A 15,061-nucleotide genomic window follows, 5' to 3' on the forward strand; every position below is an offset into this window, starting at 1 on the left:
TTCCCTTCAGTATTGTTAAATAAATGTATTACATTTTTAAAACCCATCTTCCCTATTCCGGCCGAGCAGCCCCGCGTCTACGTGCCGGTGTACGGCGCGAAGTTCCGGATGAAGTTTTTTTTCCTTCCAGCGACAACAATGCAACTCCGGAGCCCCTTTTGTTCTGCTTGCTTTTTCGCACCATCGTCGCACAAAGTGCGATAAAGCCCGTCCGCCTCGCCTCTCGGCGCCGCGCTGCGCTGAGCTCCGCTCCGGCCGTGCAGCTGTGGGCTCCTCTCTGCGCTGCAGTCGGCGCAGGCGCGCTCCCCGCTTTCAAAGCTCTTACATTGAATGTTTGCATTGTGTCTGAACTGCCGGCGAGCTTTAGAAAAAAATATATATATATTTAAGGAGCAGCAGCGATGTCGGGCAGGTCGGTCCGCGCGGAGACCCGGAGTAGAGCGAAAGATGACATCAAGCGGGTTATGGCCGCTATTGAGAAAGTACGAAAATGGTAAGTTTGTCTGGGGAAGGAGAGGGAAAAAAGCCCTTATTCGTTATCTAATACCAGAAAGCCAGATCGTGGGGGGAGGAGAGAGGACGAGAAGAAAGAATTAAATGAAAGCGGGGTCATCTTGAATTCAATCCGTTCGGCTTGTTCCGCTTGGCTCAGGTGTGCTTCGGCGCCCTCGCACCCGGTATCGCACACCGGGCCGATTACAAACAGCACTCGTGTCGATTTTTTAAAATGATTTTTTTCCCATTAATGTGGGTTGAACCCAGAAGCCATTTCGTTGCAGTCACATGAAGCCTTTGCTGTTTGCAGCCCGCTGTAATGCCGGGTGGAGGGAGCCGCGTTGTGTGGAGTGCATGGGGGGAGACACACAAATCATAACAATAATTTCCACCTTGTAACTATATGACGACGGCGCTCTAGAGTCGCAATAGTTTTTATACGGTCTCGGGGTTTTAAATTTAGCGCTTAGAGTCGCTCTTTAGTCCGAATTGAAAAAGCGTGCGGTGGGGGCTGGGAGGGGGAGGCAGTGCATGGCCGAACACGCAATATGACTCACACTTTGAAATCTACCGAAGATTACATTGTTTCATCGCAATCGACTGCACGAAGATGCCATCATTATATATTTTATTTATATTTAACCATATTGGATGTTAGTGGGACGCTGACGAAGGATTACTGGAATAAGATCGTCGCGAATTATTCGGGCGATAGCGATCACGGAAGGGTTGGAATATCGACTTAAATGTCGAGTTAAAAATATTTTTTTGTGCGCTTATAAACATTTAAAAAACGTTTTGGTTCGCCGTATTGTTTCTGTTTGGGCCTAGGCTCGGATGTGAAACCGAGTGTTTTAAACACATTATTTAATTATTTGCCGATGTTTTACTGCAATGTTAACTTTAAATTCAGACTGCGACCCAAGTCGACGGACGCATATCATAACCAAAATATAGAAATATATTCTTATAAGTCATAAGTGTTTTCATATTAAGCACTATATAACAACGCAGACCCGGATCTAATAGCGAACCAAATTTTAAGACACACAATAACACTATTTTATTTTGGTTTTATGAAAATAAAAAGATTGAATCATTTTTAAAAAATGACTACTTCGCTCAGTCCACTCTTAAAGGACGATTTTGAAATCTGGAATTGCATTTCATGTATAAGCAAATTAGATTTTGATGTGTTTTTTTTTTTGCTGACCAAATGCTTCTGACATTAAACAACTCTTGGGGGCTTGTTGATCACAATCCCCGCTCATCAGTACTCCAGTGCCCCTTCGCCCCCCCCAGACCGGCTTTGTCATGGGTACCAAGCTGTACCATTTCTCAGAGCACCACCACCCTGGGGATACCTTTTGTGCCCAACTGCAGCAGCTAAATTGGAGCACTGCCCAGGGATGACAATGGCGTACCATCGGGTCTTTTCCCCGTCTAGACTGGCTGGCTGGTGAGCCAGACACTGCCTGTGTATCCCTGCGAGGGGTCTGTAAGAGTCCCCTCTGAGCCCCTGTACAGCTTTGTCAGCGTTACACCAAAAGGTTTAGTGCATCATGTTTGCTACGCCGAGTTAAAGATCTGACCTTGGGGGTCCCAAGACCTCTTTGTTGTTTGTTGAGTGTCTTGAATGATGGGGAAAATAAATGTAAACATATTTAAAATGTGAGGTTTCCCATACTTCACAAGGAAGAGAGCAGTTTCTTAAACCTTGCTGGAGTCATACTGATGGGGGTTGTTACTATGCAGGGAGAAAAAGTGGGTGACAGTCGGTGATACGTCGCTCCGGATCTACAAGTGGGTCCCCGTGACCGAGCCCAAGACTGATGATGTAAGTTTCAACCTGCTGGACTCTGCAGCAGAAGTTCTTAAAGTAACCTCTTTGTTCAAATGCCATGGATAAGTTTTATAACATTTTTGTAGTTTGGTTGCTTTTGCTTTGCTAAACAACTCTGTTACCCTACTGCTCCATAATTAATTGTAATTTAAATTTTAAAAGCAACTTTTGAGTCCACATCACAGCCCTGCTGAGGGATATTTCCACACTCACATTTTGTTAATTTTCAGACATCCTCACTGTCCGCCTGTTTGAGTGCGTCCCCAGGTTAGCGGATAGGGTGGGGTGACGTGAAAGGCATTTCTGATAACGGATACAGGCTGACCTAGGAAGTTGCCAAGAATATGCTGTAAAATGGGAAGTACTTAATTATCATAAAAGCCAATGTTTGCTCACTAGGTTCTGAAAATAATAATGGCAAGGGTGACTAAACAAAAAATCGCCTGAAGGTCAATAAAAGGTTCACACTTCCTGTTTATGGTGTTTCCTGCCAAGTGTTCCTCGACACATACTGCCAAAGTGTAACACGTGTCAGACTGACTAGGAGTCGAACTAACGTCAACACTTTGGCATATCTGCTAAGCATGAGTGTTGCCCCGCTGGGCTAAGGATGCCCCAGTCCTCCCCAGTGTATCCAGGGAATGCAGTTGCTGTGGTAACGGATTTGTGCAGGTCTCTGTGAGCACCGCTTCATTAAGCCTGCTGTTTTGCAGAAGAGCAAAAACAAGAAGAAGGGTAAAGATGAGAAGTGTGGGTCAGAGGTCACGACCCCTGAGAATAGCTCCTCCCCCGGAATGATGGATATGCATGGTAAGTACGCCCTGTGTTATATACATAGCTATACACACCCAAAGGCTTGACCCATGTTTATGAAGCTGTGTAAGGTGCTCAACCAGTATACCCCCTATTGCCACATTCGCATCCATAGCTTGTTTTCACTATAGTGCAATTAGGAGTTTTGTCAATTGAGGCATGGGGGCCCTCTGGCCCTGCCCCTGCATGCAAACGTACGGCGCGTTTCCACTAGCTTACAGGAACCAGGCCATACCCAACTCGAAATGACACTAGTCACAGCCCGATTCCAGCTCATTTTGATTTTCCACTGCAGAAATGTCGACCCGGTAAAGGCGTTGCTGGGTTTGGAAACCGACAGTCACATAAAATTGAGGAAATATTTATTGACTGTGCACAAGGTGTACATCATGATTTACTAGGTGCTAATTTCTGGTAGCATGTCTGTGAGAATCGCTGTTACGTTAGCTTCAAACGCTAGCGGAATTAGCGTTAGCTTGCATTACAAATTCATTCTGTTCAGCTGTTCTCTAGTACTTTAAGTAGGAGGTTGGAAATTTTTAGAATCTGAGTTATTGGGAATGCATTAATAACTGTGCAATGCTACTAATAATGAATAATATACTGACAATGCCCTTTTTTCTTTAGATAATCCTTGCATATTGATGCAGAACACCAGTATCTTTGTGCATTTCGACCAATCAGATCATGGTGACTCAGCCAGCTCGATTTACTAGCAGGGCCAAAAGCATGATTAAGCAAGGCCACATGCCGGTCGGATACGGCTCATACATTACAGTGGAAAACCTGCTCTTTGCGGTGCGGTTCGGTTCTTGGTGGCTGTGGAAAAGCACCAATAGATGCTTTGGCCAGTTCTACATCTGAGGCCTTCATGTTGGGTTTCCCTCAGATGACAACAGCAACCAGAGCTCCATCGCAGACTCGTCCCCCGTGAAGCAGGAGACGAGCAGCAATGCCAGTCCCACCCCGGAGCTGGCCGCTGTCTCTCAGAGCGACAGCAACGAGGGCAAGAGTGACCAGAGCCAGTCCCCTGACAAGGAGCCCATGGGCCCAGATGTAAAGTCTGAACAGAGGCTGCAGCAGTCCAAGCAAGGTAGGCCAACAGCGTGCACCACTCATGCTCCTCAACAGCTGCCAGGTGCTTTGTTAAAATCCAAACTGACTTTGCCTTCACCAAGTTAAAGAGCGGAATAGTTAATCACTTGGCTCAAGATGCCTCGTTAAGCATGTAGCTTATCTAAAGTCCTTGTTGATAGTGACTACGTGTCGCAGCATGCGTCAACAGAACCACCGAGGACCTTTAGAAATCAGAGGGATCTGTCGAGCAATGCGTCGATGCCTTCGGGGTGTTTCCGTGCGAGAGCTCGCTGCCGGCATGTTATGCGACCAGCGGGGCCCTGGTGTTTCCCTGAGAAAGTGTCCATCATCTCAACCTTTCCTATTGAACCACTCTCATATTCAAAATCATTTCAATCATTTGTGGAAGACAAAAAAAAAATTGTAAAAAAAAATCAGTTTAGGAAGTAAACTCTGGCAAGGACAGTTAAAAACACCAGTTCTGCTGATAAGGTAAAATTGACTTCATGGACTCTGGAATTGACAAGCTTGTTAGTGGAGTCATTTGCACCATCTTTCTGCATCTTGGCTGGAAATGGTTGCATATTTTTCAGAAGTCAACAGCCTCTGCCGCAAAGACTTTGTATAGCAGACTTGCTGCTCCCGGGCACAGTCTGAACCATCTGACAGTGGTGTATCATCCAGAATCCATCCGGCTGCGCTGTTGGCTGTGTTTCCTAATTCCTTACATATTTTACTCTGTTTGGCTGGATCTGCCTCATGATGTTATCATAAACATTTTCACGATATTTCATTAGATTCCCAGGGAGAACTTCAAAATGGTTATTATCATTTGGAAGTAGTCCAAACACGGCTATTGAAGCTTAAACTAGGGCATTATTAATGATTCTGTTTTACAGGTGGCTGTTGACAGAAACAGGACAGGCAGAATGTTCATAAAACAATGATTTGAAATGGATTTCCTCTAATTTATCCCAGTTCAGCATTAAATAAGTGAAAGTCCTAAACATTCCCGGGAGGTAGCGTGCTGCAGTATTTTTGGATAAGGATCTTTGTCTTGGATCTGGACCAAATGACCAGTAAAGGGGTGCATTATGGACAGGTCTGCTTGGGAAACACTTCTGCTCCAGCCCAAATTGACCTTTTGTAGAAGGGCTTTTGTCCACCATCTGTCTGGAGGGATTCATAGACCTCACTAGATGGGGATAGAATAACAGTTTGGGTGGTTTTCCTGCTCAGTCTACATTCTTCTAGCGGTTATATATTTTTAATTAAATGATCACTACTTAAATGATCACTGCTGAATCTTTGTGAAGAACAGCCATGCTGTCACTTCATTAATGCCATTAGAAACTAGATACATCCCAAAATTCTGTGCTTCCTACATCTTTGGGCATTTTGGTGTGAATTAATTTCGTTCATGTAATTTATGTAAAAGTGTGTGTTCCATGTGTACTGTTTTTTTTAACAGTACACATTTGTTCTAATGCTGCATTCCATTTGCCTCGGGATCCGATTTTCGGATTCCGATATTACGTCACATCTGCTAAAAACTCGGGAAAACCCGAGTCGAATGGTGTATCAAATGTTCCATTTGTTCCAATGTTCCATTTGCCACAGAAGTAGCAATACCATGGACTCATGAAAAAGCAAGATTTTTTGCTTAGCCGGACAACTTGTCGGATTTATGGTACCTCAGTTTAAATGGCCATTATCTTTGTTCACTTATAATTAGCCTGAACTACCTTAAATCTGACAAATAATCTGACTAATCATGAAATCCAATTCTAGACCGGTTAATTGTTAGCCATTGTTGGCAATATCACTTGATAACACATTACGCGCGGTGCTTCATGTATAAAACTCCGTAGCAACACTTCCACAGATAAGTTGGACGGTATAGTGTGTGCGACCGATTTAATGAGCCACAAATGAGAAGTAGTGCTTAAACAGGATAAAACTACAACTTTCCCTTCTGTTGATAAAGGGCGCAGCCATCTTGGATTCTGAACTCGGGATCCTCTGTGCTGTCAGAGATATTTCTCGGATCTCCGAGAAACAGAAGCGCGCATGTCGTCACTTCCGGCTTCAAAACCCGGAATCCAACTCGGAATCAGAGTTCCGAGGGCAAATGAAATGCAGCATTTATTTTGCCTTTTCACTAAAATCCTCAATTTCCCATGATCCTTTGTTAACCAATGAGGGAGGGGGGTTTTGATGATGCTGAAATGCTCCTTGGGAGTTGTAGGAGCATAATACAAATCCATAGATTAATTTCTGTGGCTACAGAACAAAAAATATAGTAGAAATAATTACCATGTGCAGTTCCCTTATGTAGATATCACAGGTTAAACTATTAGCATGTTACAAATCACTTCCGAAGTATGTACCACATGTAGGTTTCTAACAAGGTTATTGCTAAAAATCAGCACCATTTTGTAAAGTACTGCTGTGGTTCAGATTTCAGCCTTTCCTGTAATTCCTAGGGTTTCTCCTGAAGGTTTTCTCGGTCTCTGAGGGTTTGGTGGATTTATTAACTTGCATATCAGCAATTGCTTAGTGTCCATTTTGGGACGGGAAGAGGATCTAATGGAGAATTTGTTGGCTTGCAGGCAAGAGCCATCCCACCACAGAGTCTATGCTCAACACAGGCAAGAAAGATGGCAGGGCCTCTGGGGAGAAGGAACCATCCTTGGAGTCTGCCAAAATCACTCAGGTACCAGCTATTGGCCCTTCATTTTGCCAGCAGGCACTGCCCTGAGGTAGCTGAATGCTGCCCCTAGGTATTCTCTCTTCTGTGTTTATGAGAAGCTCCAAACTCTCCTGTGTATTCTGTGTGTTGGTCTGTGTGGTTTGTTCAGGCTCTTTTGCATTTCACTGGGGTGCTGGGATATGATGCTCTATGGTTAGCAGGCTGCCGAGAGATTGCTAGCAACCTTTGGTGCTAAGAGACTGATCACTTCAGATAGCTTTATTAATTACAGTAATATAAACTACAAATGAAGATTGGAAAACTACACGTCCCACAGCCTGCCAGCATTGTGGTTGGAGACCACTGATCTATATCTTACTAATTGCAAGCCTGCTAACATGACTTGCAAGTTGAAGGGCATATACGTTCATTGTTGAATATTACTAATTTAAGGGAAATCAGTGGAGGGCTGAGAGTTGTCTAATATGTGGCCTTTGGAGGAGAATTTCATATGAGTTTGCTGGGGTACATTTCTCTGCCTCACATCAGCAGGGTGAGGAGTTCGAACTCCACCTCGGCAGGGTACACTGCTTTCTCCCCATGCTTTGTGCAGCCTGTGAAAAGCTACTGGATCCTCCCATGGCCGTGAAAATAGATAGTTTATGTGAGAAGTCTGTAAACTTTGCAAGTAAACTGATGCACAGCTGTCTTGAATGATTTTTACTTCAAAACAGGAATTGGAAGATGGTGCCCCTCCCAGTAAGAAAGGCAAACTGGAGTCTCCATCTCCAGATTTCGAGGAGAATTAAGCATCTAATACCTGATCCACCTCTTCCCCTCACCTATCTACCGACTCACGCGATGTCCCTGCCCCCCCGCCACCCAGTCCCAAGTCCCCAGACGTGGAAGGTCAGCATCTCTCTGTGAAATATTGTTGTTGAATACTCGCTCATGGTGGCCTGGGACAACTTTGCTCACCTTGCGCCCTACCACCTACCGGCCGTGCCCCCCCCCCCTTTCTCAGTCCAGCTGAGAACCATTCAGGGGGCAGTACCTGAGGGACAAGCAGCCCTCAGATGGCCAGCCAACAACAGTGGAGATCCGTACCTTCGTTTCACTCTCAATAGAGATAGCACCCCCACTCCCACTGAAGCACTGGTCGAAAGACAGATAACCCTACTCTTCAACTGTGCCACCTAGTGGCAAAGGCTAAAATGGACCCGGGGTCTGTCTTCACTTTTTGTGACACACCACTGCAACTAATCTATTAGATTTCTCAGAAGCTTTCCTATTGTTTCATTTCTTCATTTCTGCTCTGGGGGTTTGGGGTTTTTTTTGTGTTTTTTTTTTTTTTTGCTCAGGAGGGTCAACGCACTGTTAAATGTCAAGATCACAGCTGGTGCTGCTGCTGTTATTTTTCAAGTCTATTTAACAAGGACAACAACAAAATATTTAATTAATGGTACAGGTTACATATTTAGTTTGTTCAGTTTTGTTTAATCTTACTCTCGTGAACAGTTTGTAGCATAGGTCCTGCTTGGTTATGTGCCTTGCGTTACCAAAACGATAAGCTTGTGTTTTTTTTCCTGTATGTGTGTATATATATTTTTTACCTTCTGCTGTCTTTTAAGTGCCCTGTATTTGACATTTTGATTTGCTTTTCTCTAAAATGCTTCACAAGGAGAAAAAAAAAGTTCATTTTACACGAACAACACCCATGCGTATACGATAAGGATGCCAAGAGTAATTTTGGAGATGGTTACATTTGCAGCGGTAAAGCAGAACTGAAATGAAATGAGAGCCTCAGTTAGTTGCGTTGGATTTTTCTTTGATTTGCCTAGTTTTAAATGAGCTGTTAAAGAGCATTATGAGCAAGTCACCTTTAACTCTGCATCCCAGGCTCTGTGCTTACGATGCCAGGAACAGCACTACAGCATCCATGCTACTAAGAATTCATTTTCCCCAAAAATAGTACCGATAGACTTTTTTCTCTCTCCTTTGGACATAAGAAAATAAATGGTAAACAGTAAGACACCAAGGAGAGTATCTTTTTGGGTTTGTTTGAAAGCTATACACTACTATTGTTTGGCATTGCTGGGTAATTACTTGAGATGAGCTGTTTATTTTAAATAGTATATGTATATTTGGACTCCAGTTAGATATGACTTCCCAGATATTTTAGGGAACATTCCACTGTCGTGGCCCATCCTCTGGTGTGATAAGGTATGCACTTCAGTCTGTGTATGTGGTAATCCAGTTAACGTGGTAGGGTGTAGGATGGCTATAGTGTATGGTTTCCAATGTTCAGCATCCATCTGCACCAATTTAGGCAATTCTGGGATAGCTGTGCTGAGTGCCGGCATGTACAACAAAGGACTTGCTCAGTTCAGATCATCCATAATGGTTTAAGCTGCAGATGACAGGCACCCATGGCAGTTCCACAGGGAGAGGCCAGCTAGGTTACCGTTGCTGGGGCCCTGGACACCCGCTCCCTTCCCTCCTGCTGCCCCCACCCTCCTCACATTGTCAAGGTGCTTGTTAAACCTCAGAGACAGTTGAGTGCTCAGTGGGATGGCGTTGCCAACTTCACCCTATTTGGATGGCGCTGCATTTTTGCACAAGCGTTTTAAAAAAGTAAGATAAAGTAAAGGCTGTCTCCTGATGCATTTGTGTTGCCATCTCTTGGGATATGAAGGCCACACCTTAACTCTCCAACGCCTAACGATGGTTCCAAAGTTAATCCTCAGGTTTCTGGAAGTTGTGATGGCAAGATGTGGGATGGCCTTGTCTCAAAATCTGCCTTTCCCACAAAATGTATCCTGTGTTTTCTTACTCTGTTCAAACCCAGGAGGTTGCTTCATTAATGCTGAGGGATCAGGCTCGTAATGGGGATCATATTCTGTGTCTCGAACCCCAGACAAGAAAAACAACATGAAATTTCCTCTTCAAAGATGTCTGGGGATCCAGGATTTTTGTTTTTTTTATGGTAAAATACACAATAGTACAAAGCGATGTTCTTTTCCGTGGGGTTACAATGAGTATTTGGTTAGAGGGCTCTGCGAATACCTCATTCTTAGTCCAGCAGTGCTGGCACTTACACACTATGTATTGACTTCAAAAATCATGCAAGGCTCTCTGCTTGGGGGAAAAAAAACTGTTTTATGAGTTCTGTTTTTTTCCATTTTACCACCGTATCAAGTTGGGGTTTTGCCCTCATTTGTTTAACTTCAACAATCTGAACCTATAGCTAGTGAGATGTTAAAAATATATAGTATATTTTTGGGACCATTTTTTTCCCTTTCGGCCTTCAGTAGTATTGTCTTGTACAGCAGTAAGATCTGGTTTTGACTTATTTATTCCATCAGTAGTGATGTTTTTATCATGTACAATGGATTTGTTTTAATAATAAAAACACAAACTACTTCACTTTTATGGATGTGTTCCTTTGAATGATTGCATGATTGTGATAACATGCTGGAACTGCAAAAGCTTAGAAATGTCAACATTTGCCTGCTTATCCAGGACAGAGTTGCAGTGAACCTTCCCAGACTGAGAACTGAGATCCCATTATAGCTGGAACACACTCTCCAGTTTCCCTTTGTAAAAATAAGGAGCACCACCCCTGTTCAACACCTATGGACAGGTGTTCTGTACATCTGCAGCCTTTCCACCATGGAGGCTGTTGACACCATAGCATCTTGAGCCACGGTGATAGACTCTGATACAGCTGAAGTATACAACAGTGCCTCCCAGAGATAGGACCTATCCACGAGGTTGAGGAGTCCCTCATAGTGTTCCTTCTGCCCCTGAGCAAGTCAGCACTTCCCCACTCTGGCTGAAGACAGCCTGAGCAAGGTCCCACTACCCCCTCCAGAAATGTCAAATGGTTTGCTGAAACATCTTTGGAGCTTAATAGTCTGTCTCTGCAACCTCTCCAAACTCCTCCCATGCATGAGGTGTCACCTTTGTCACTGCCTTTCACAACAGCGTTACTGGTCTTTCGCTACCCGTCAGCTGTCTTGGAGACCCCTGTGCAATCATTCCCCAGTTAACCTCTTACTTCAGCCTGGTAGCCTTCCTCAGCACAGGTATCCAGAAGCAGGCCCTAGGGTTACTGCCATGGCAGGCACCATACTATATCCATGTTAACAGCTTTCTGAAGAACAGGAGGAGGAGTATTACACTGGAGTACAGTAGAAACTGCTAGAGTCCTTAAAGGAAGGCATGATCTTTGGTCATGTTAATTAGTTTTATAGTATTACTTATTATGGAACTGGGTTATGAAATGTAACATGTTCTAAACACTCAAACCTGCATATTTGTTTTATGTCTAGTAGAGCCATACAGAGACTTCTTAAAGCTGAGGACCTGAAAAGGGAAGCACTTTCAGTCATTTGAGCAGAAGGGCATCTCCAGGGTCGTGGATTTGATTCCCACCATCGGCTGATGCAGAGTGTTCCGCCCATGATTACAAGGGTTTCTGGGTATTCCGGGTCACCACCTGAAACTCAAAGACTGATGAATTGGTGTTTCTGAATTGCCAGTAGTATGAGACTGTGTCCTGTGATTGGTTAGATCCCATATATCCCCTGCCTCATGTGTCCTGTTGTTCCTAAAAGAGGTTCTGAAAATACTTATGGAAGATGGATAAATGATTTCAGTTTTCCTCTTCATTTGCTTACATCACAATGTTAATATGTCAATGTGACTATCTACTGAGCTGAAAGAAACTTGTGAATATATTGACTACTGTCTTCAACATTGATAGAATGATTTTGTTATCTGAAATGAGGCTTTGCATAGTCTGACTCAGACTGCATTCCGTGTCATGGATTACATGGATCCAGCAGATCAAGGGGATCCACCCATCACGAAGAACTGTGAAATTAATACTTCGCTGCTGCTGCTAAATGATCAGCATACACTGATAACGTTTATATTTTCTTAAGAGTTGTTATTTGTAAAATCTGGAAAAAATCACGAAAATTCTTATGCTGCGCCCACTTTTTTAAAAGCAGCTTACCAGAGGAAATGGCAATGTAGTAACAAAAGCTGATTACTGGAACTTTATACCATTGTAGCCCCCCTCCCCGCCAATACACCATTTTAGGATTTGTATAAGGTAGATTTCATTGCTCTTAAATTGCTGGCATTTAAGGAAATCTCCCCGCAGTCTGGAAGGTCCACTAAGGCTCCACCCGCAGCTGGTGCTCAGCCAATCATGGTCGACTACATGCTGGTGACGTCGTCGGCGGCATGTCCTTACTTTTGAGATCCTTCAGCAGTGCTGCGGTCTGCTCGTTAGCTAGCTGGGAAGAAAAGAAGAGGGAAGCGCAGCAGGAGAAAATGGCTGGAGTGACCTGTACTTCTGCCACTTTTTTAAAACGACACCTGTAATTTATAGCCGCGAGTAGGGGGCTTCATGTGTCTTTTTACATACATGAAAACGACGTGGAAAGTAACGGCTACAGAATGGCAACTCGGGACGTACGACAAAGCCGTCGCGTGATCACTAAGCGTGAGCTGCAGCAGCGCGAGCGGCGGCAGCACGAGCCGCAGGATGACGACTCGGATTCCGAAGAGCCCAACCTAGGGCTGAAGAGGTCAGACGACCGCGAGGCGCAGATCATCCACAGCGGCCACTTCATGGTGTCCTCGCCGCACATCGAGCACCCGCCCAAGAAGGGCTACGACTTCGACACGGTCAACAAACAGACCTGTCAGACGTACCACTTCGGCAAGACCAGCACGTCGCACTTTTCTATCGACGCCTCCCTCACCAAGCTATTCGAGTGCATGACCCTCGCTTACAGGTGATATTCGCGGCCATAGAGCTGACTAATAATTTTAATTGGCAAAAGAAGATGCGGGATAAAAGCTCATTATTCCTTAATGTTACCGAGCTATCTGGCTCCAAAGAAAACCGCCGAAAGTTGTCTTATTGTGTTTTTGTCCTTGGACATGGGCTTGTTTTGTTACCTTTTCCAGTTCGTGTGGCGGTTAGTTAGCCCACAAACTAAGAAACAACACAAAAATGAAAATTCGCTGTAGTACTAGACTTCCCCCTCCCCGCTTTCTTTGTCCGCCGTCGTGTATGGCTAGCCGTATCGCCCTGCTTTCTCTTTGTTGGCTGACTAGTGAAATAGTTGCCGGTTCGTATATATGTTTGTGTAACATATTTATAATTTTATGGTGTCACAATGTGTATGGGTAGGTTGGCAGTAACTTATCACCAATTTGATCTATCTATATGAGACGCTTCGGGAAAGCTAACTAGCTGGTTGCAGTCTCTCGTCCTCCAGCTTAACGGTGTAATTTTAAAAGGAAAACGTCATACGAACGTAGTTATTTCGCAGATATGAAGACTGCGGCACCCTCTCATATGCCACAAAGCAGCTTTTATCTGACAACTAGGTTATACACTGTCACTTTACTTGTCGCGGCCAGTTTCCTTTTAGCGTCTAAAGCTGAGCTGGCTGCGTGCGTCACCAGTGCGATCATATGTTTGAATGTGTTTATGCGTAGAAAAGCTTGACAATGGTTAATATCACATACGTATCTTGTTATGAAATATACCAGCCCGATGCCGTGTGTGTTTTAATCCCCCCTCTTAATGTGTAATTGGCAGCATGTTTAGAAAGCTCTTTTCGTTGAACCCGTATTAACAAAGTTTAGTCTTTGGGTTACAGCGTTGTAAACACCATTCCCCTTCCCCTCTCTCCTTTATTATTTTTTTTTTTACATATATACGTTATTCACAAACTAATTTTAGACGATTTTTATATGGTTTGTAGTCCCATGAGTTTGGCTTCGTCTTTCTGGAATGTTAATGGCTGTTGTAGGTGTGACTAATGCATAATTATTACTTTTCAATGTTGTCACTAAGCTTTTCTTATTCAGATGTACTGATGCTTTGTGCAAGTCCCTGTTCCAGATTTGCTGGAAATATAATGAACCGATTACAAGAGAGTCGATGCGCATGGAACTGAGTGAACTAGGCAGTTTGCTCCTAGCTGACGTTCAGCTTTTAACTGACCATGATGATGTACCTGTAACACTTGAATAATAAAGTATCTGTACATTATTCATATAGCGTCAGTCCTTGGAAAGTTCTGCACAATCCAAGACAGTGCCTCCACTGAAATGCTGAGATTGTACTGACACTGAGAGCACAATTAGCGTTAGCACTCTCAGAGTCTTGGCTTGGAGGAAGGAGCCCAGCAGTATTTTAAGAGTTGCTGTACCCTAGGAAAAAACAGTTGAAATCTAGACTCAAGTTTCCAGAAGAGCTGTAAAGTAGTAGTCACCCGGAGTCTTTCAATGGTGAGTTTGGCTATTAGTCTGTGGGCATTTGTTTAAAATCTGTTATACAAGTCCACCTTCATTAATTAACAGATAAGTGTTTTAGATAAGGAATTTATAAACAAGGAATTCCCACGAAGCATAGTTAACACTTATCTTACTGCAGTATGTGTGTGTTGAATGTTTGTTTTGGAAAACCAGAGAAAAGGTCCAGTGAGGTGCTTGGAGTCGTGCATTAAGGATGGGTGCAAGGCTGCAGGATGTTAGCTGTGGAGAAAGTTTATTTGAAATAAACTTTGCTGCAGATCTTCAGAAGGTACTCTGATCACATTTATAGAAAATAAAGCTAATTTTTATTTGTTTATAAGGGAAGGTGATTGCACTTTTTGAGGTGTGTCTTGCATGTGAGTAAGAATACATCGCTCTACAGTGCAGTTATTGCTTTCTATAAAACATCAGGTTTGTGCTGACATGGCACACTCATTTGGACAATGCCAGCAAACTGCAGTCAGGTGAGATATTTTGTCCCCAGCAGGCTTTTGGTGAGCAGTTCCTCTGTTCTGAGTGGGAAAGCTCTTTAAGCTGTGTTTTTAAAATAAATAAATAAATAATATATAATTTTAAGCACATGGATTTTCACAGTACAAAGATACTGTTCTTTGTCAAGATGATCTGTTTAAGGGCATGTATTCATTGTAATTGAGCTGTTATTCAAATCAGTTTACATTGGTTACGTCCCATGGGTAGTTCCATAGGGTCAGAGTGCTCCTTATCTCACAACTTAGTAAGGTCTAGTAAGGTCTGTTATTTGTGCTTTGTAGATGCATTCATGTTGAGAG

At 43.6% G+C, this 15,061-nt stretch overlaps 2 protein-coding genes across 3 annotated transcripts in view; both read left to right on the forward strand.

The window, feature by feature from the left end:
* Positions 1-85: 85 nt before the first annotated feature.
* Positions 86-10,352, forward strand: bcl7a (BAF chromatin remodeling complex subunit BCL7A). The gene is made up of 6 exons (XM_023824627.2): positions 86-493; positions 2,251-2,332; positions 3,052-3,148; positions 4,041-4,244; positions 6,841-6,944; positions 7,655-10,352. The coding sequence occupies exons 1-6, from the start codon at positions 402-404 to the stop codon at positions 7,727-7,729; spliced, it is 654 nt and encodes a 217-aa protein (XP_023680395.1). The 5' UTR covers positions 86-401; the 3' UTR covers positions 7,730-10,352.
* Positions 10,353-12,175: 1,823 nt separating this feature from the next.
* mlxip (MLX interacting protein) overlaps positions 12,176-15,061 on the forward strand; it is a 29,671-nt gene continuing 26,785 nt past the window's right edge. Inside the window, exon 1 of one of the 2 annotated variants that reach the window (XM_023824584.2) lies at positions 12,176-12,733. In XM_023824584.2, the coding sequence (XP_023680352.1) occupies positions 12,393-12,733 (341 nt within the window). In that variant the 5' untranslated portion in view covers positions 12,176-12,392. The remainder of the gene's footprint in view (positions 12,734-15,061) is intronic. The other variant, XM_023824583.2, reaches the window with a different exon arrangement.

The sequence above is a fragment of the Paramormyrops kingsleyae genome, chromosome 2, assembly GCF_048594095.1.
Source record: "Paramormyrops kingsleyae isolate MSU_618 chromosome 2, PKINGS_0.4, whole genome shotgun sequence".
NCBI classification, from domain to species: domain Eukaryota; kingdom Metazoa; phylum Chordata; class Actinopteri; order Osteoglossiformes; family Mormyridae; genus Paramormyrops; species Paramormyrops kingsleyae.

Bases quoted from the DNA above. Each gene is read 5' to 3' on its own strand.
- bcl7a (XM_023824627.2), top strand. From the start codon at position 402: ATGTCGGGCAGGTCGGTCCGCGCGGAGACCCGGAGTAGAGCGAAAGAT. The intron at 494-2,250 runs GTAAGTTTGTCT...GTTACTATGCAG, and splicing joins ATTGAGAAAGTACGAAAATG to GGAGAAAAAGTGGGTGACAG. The intron at 3,149-4,040 runs GTAAGTACGCCC...GGTTTCCCTCAG, and splicing joins CGGAATGATGGATATGCATG to ATGACAACAGCAACCAGAGC.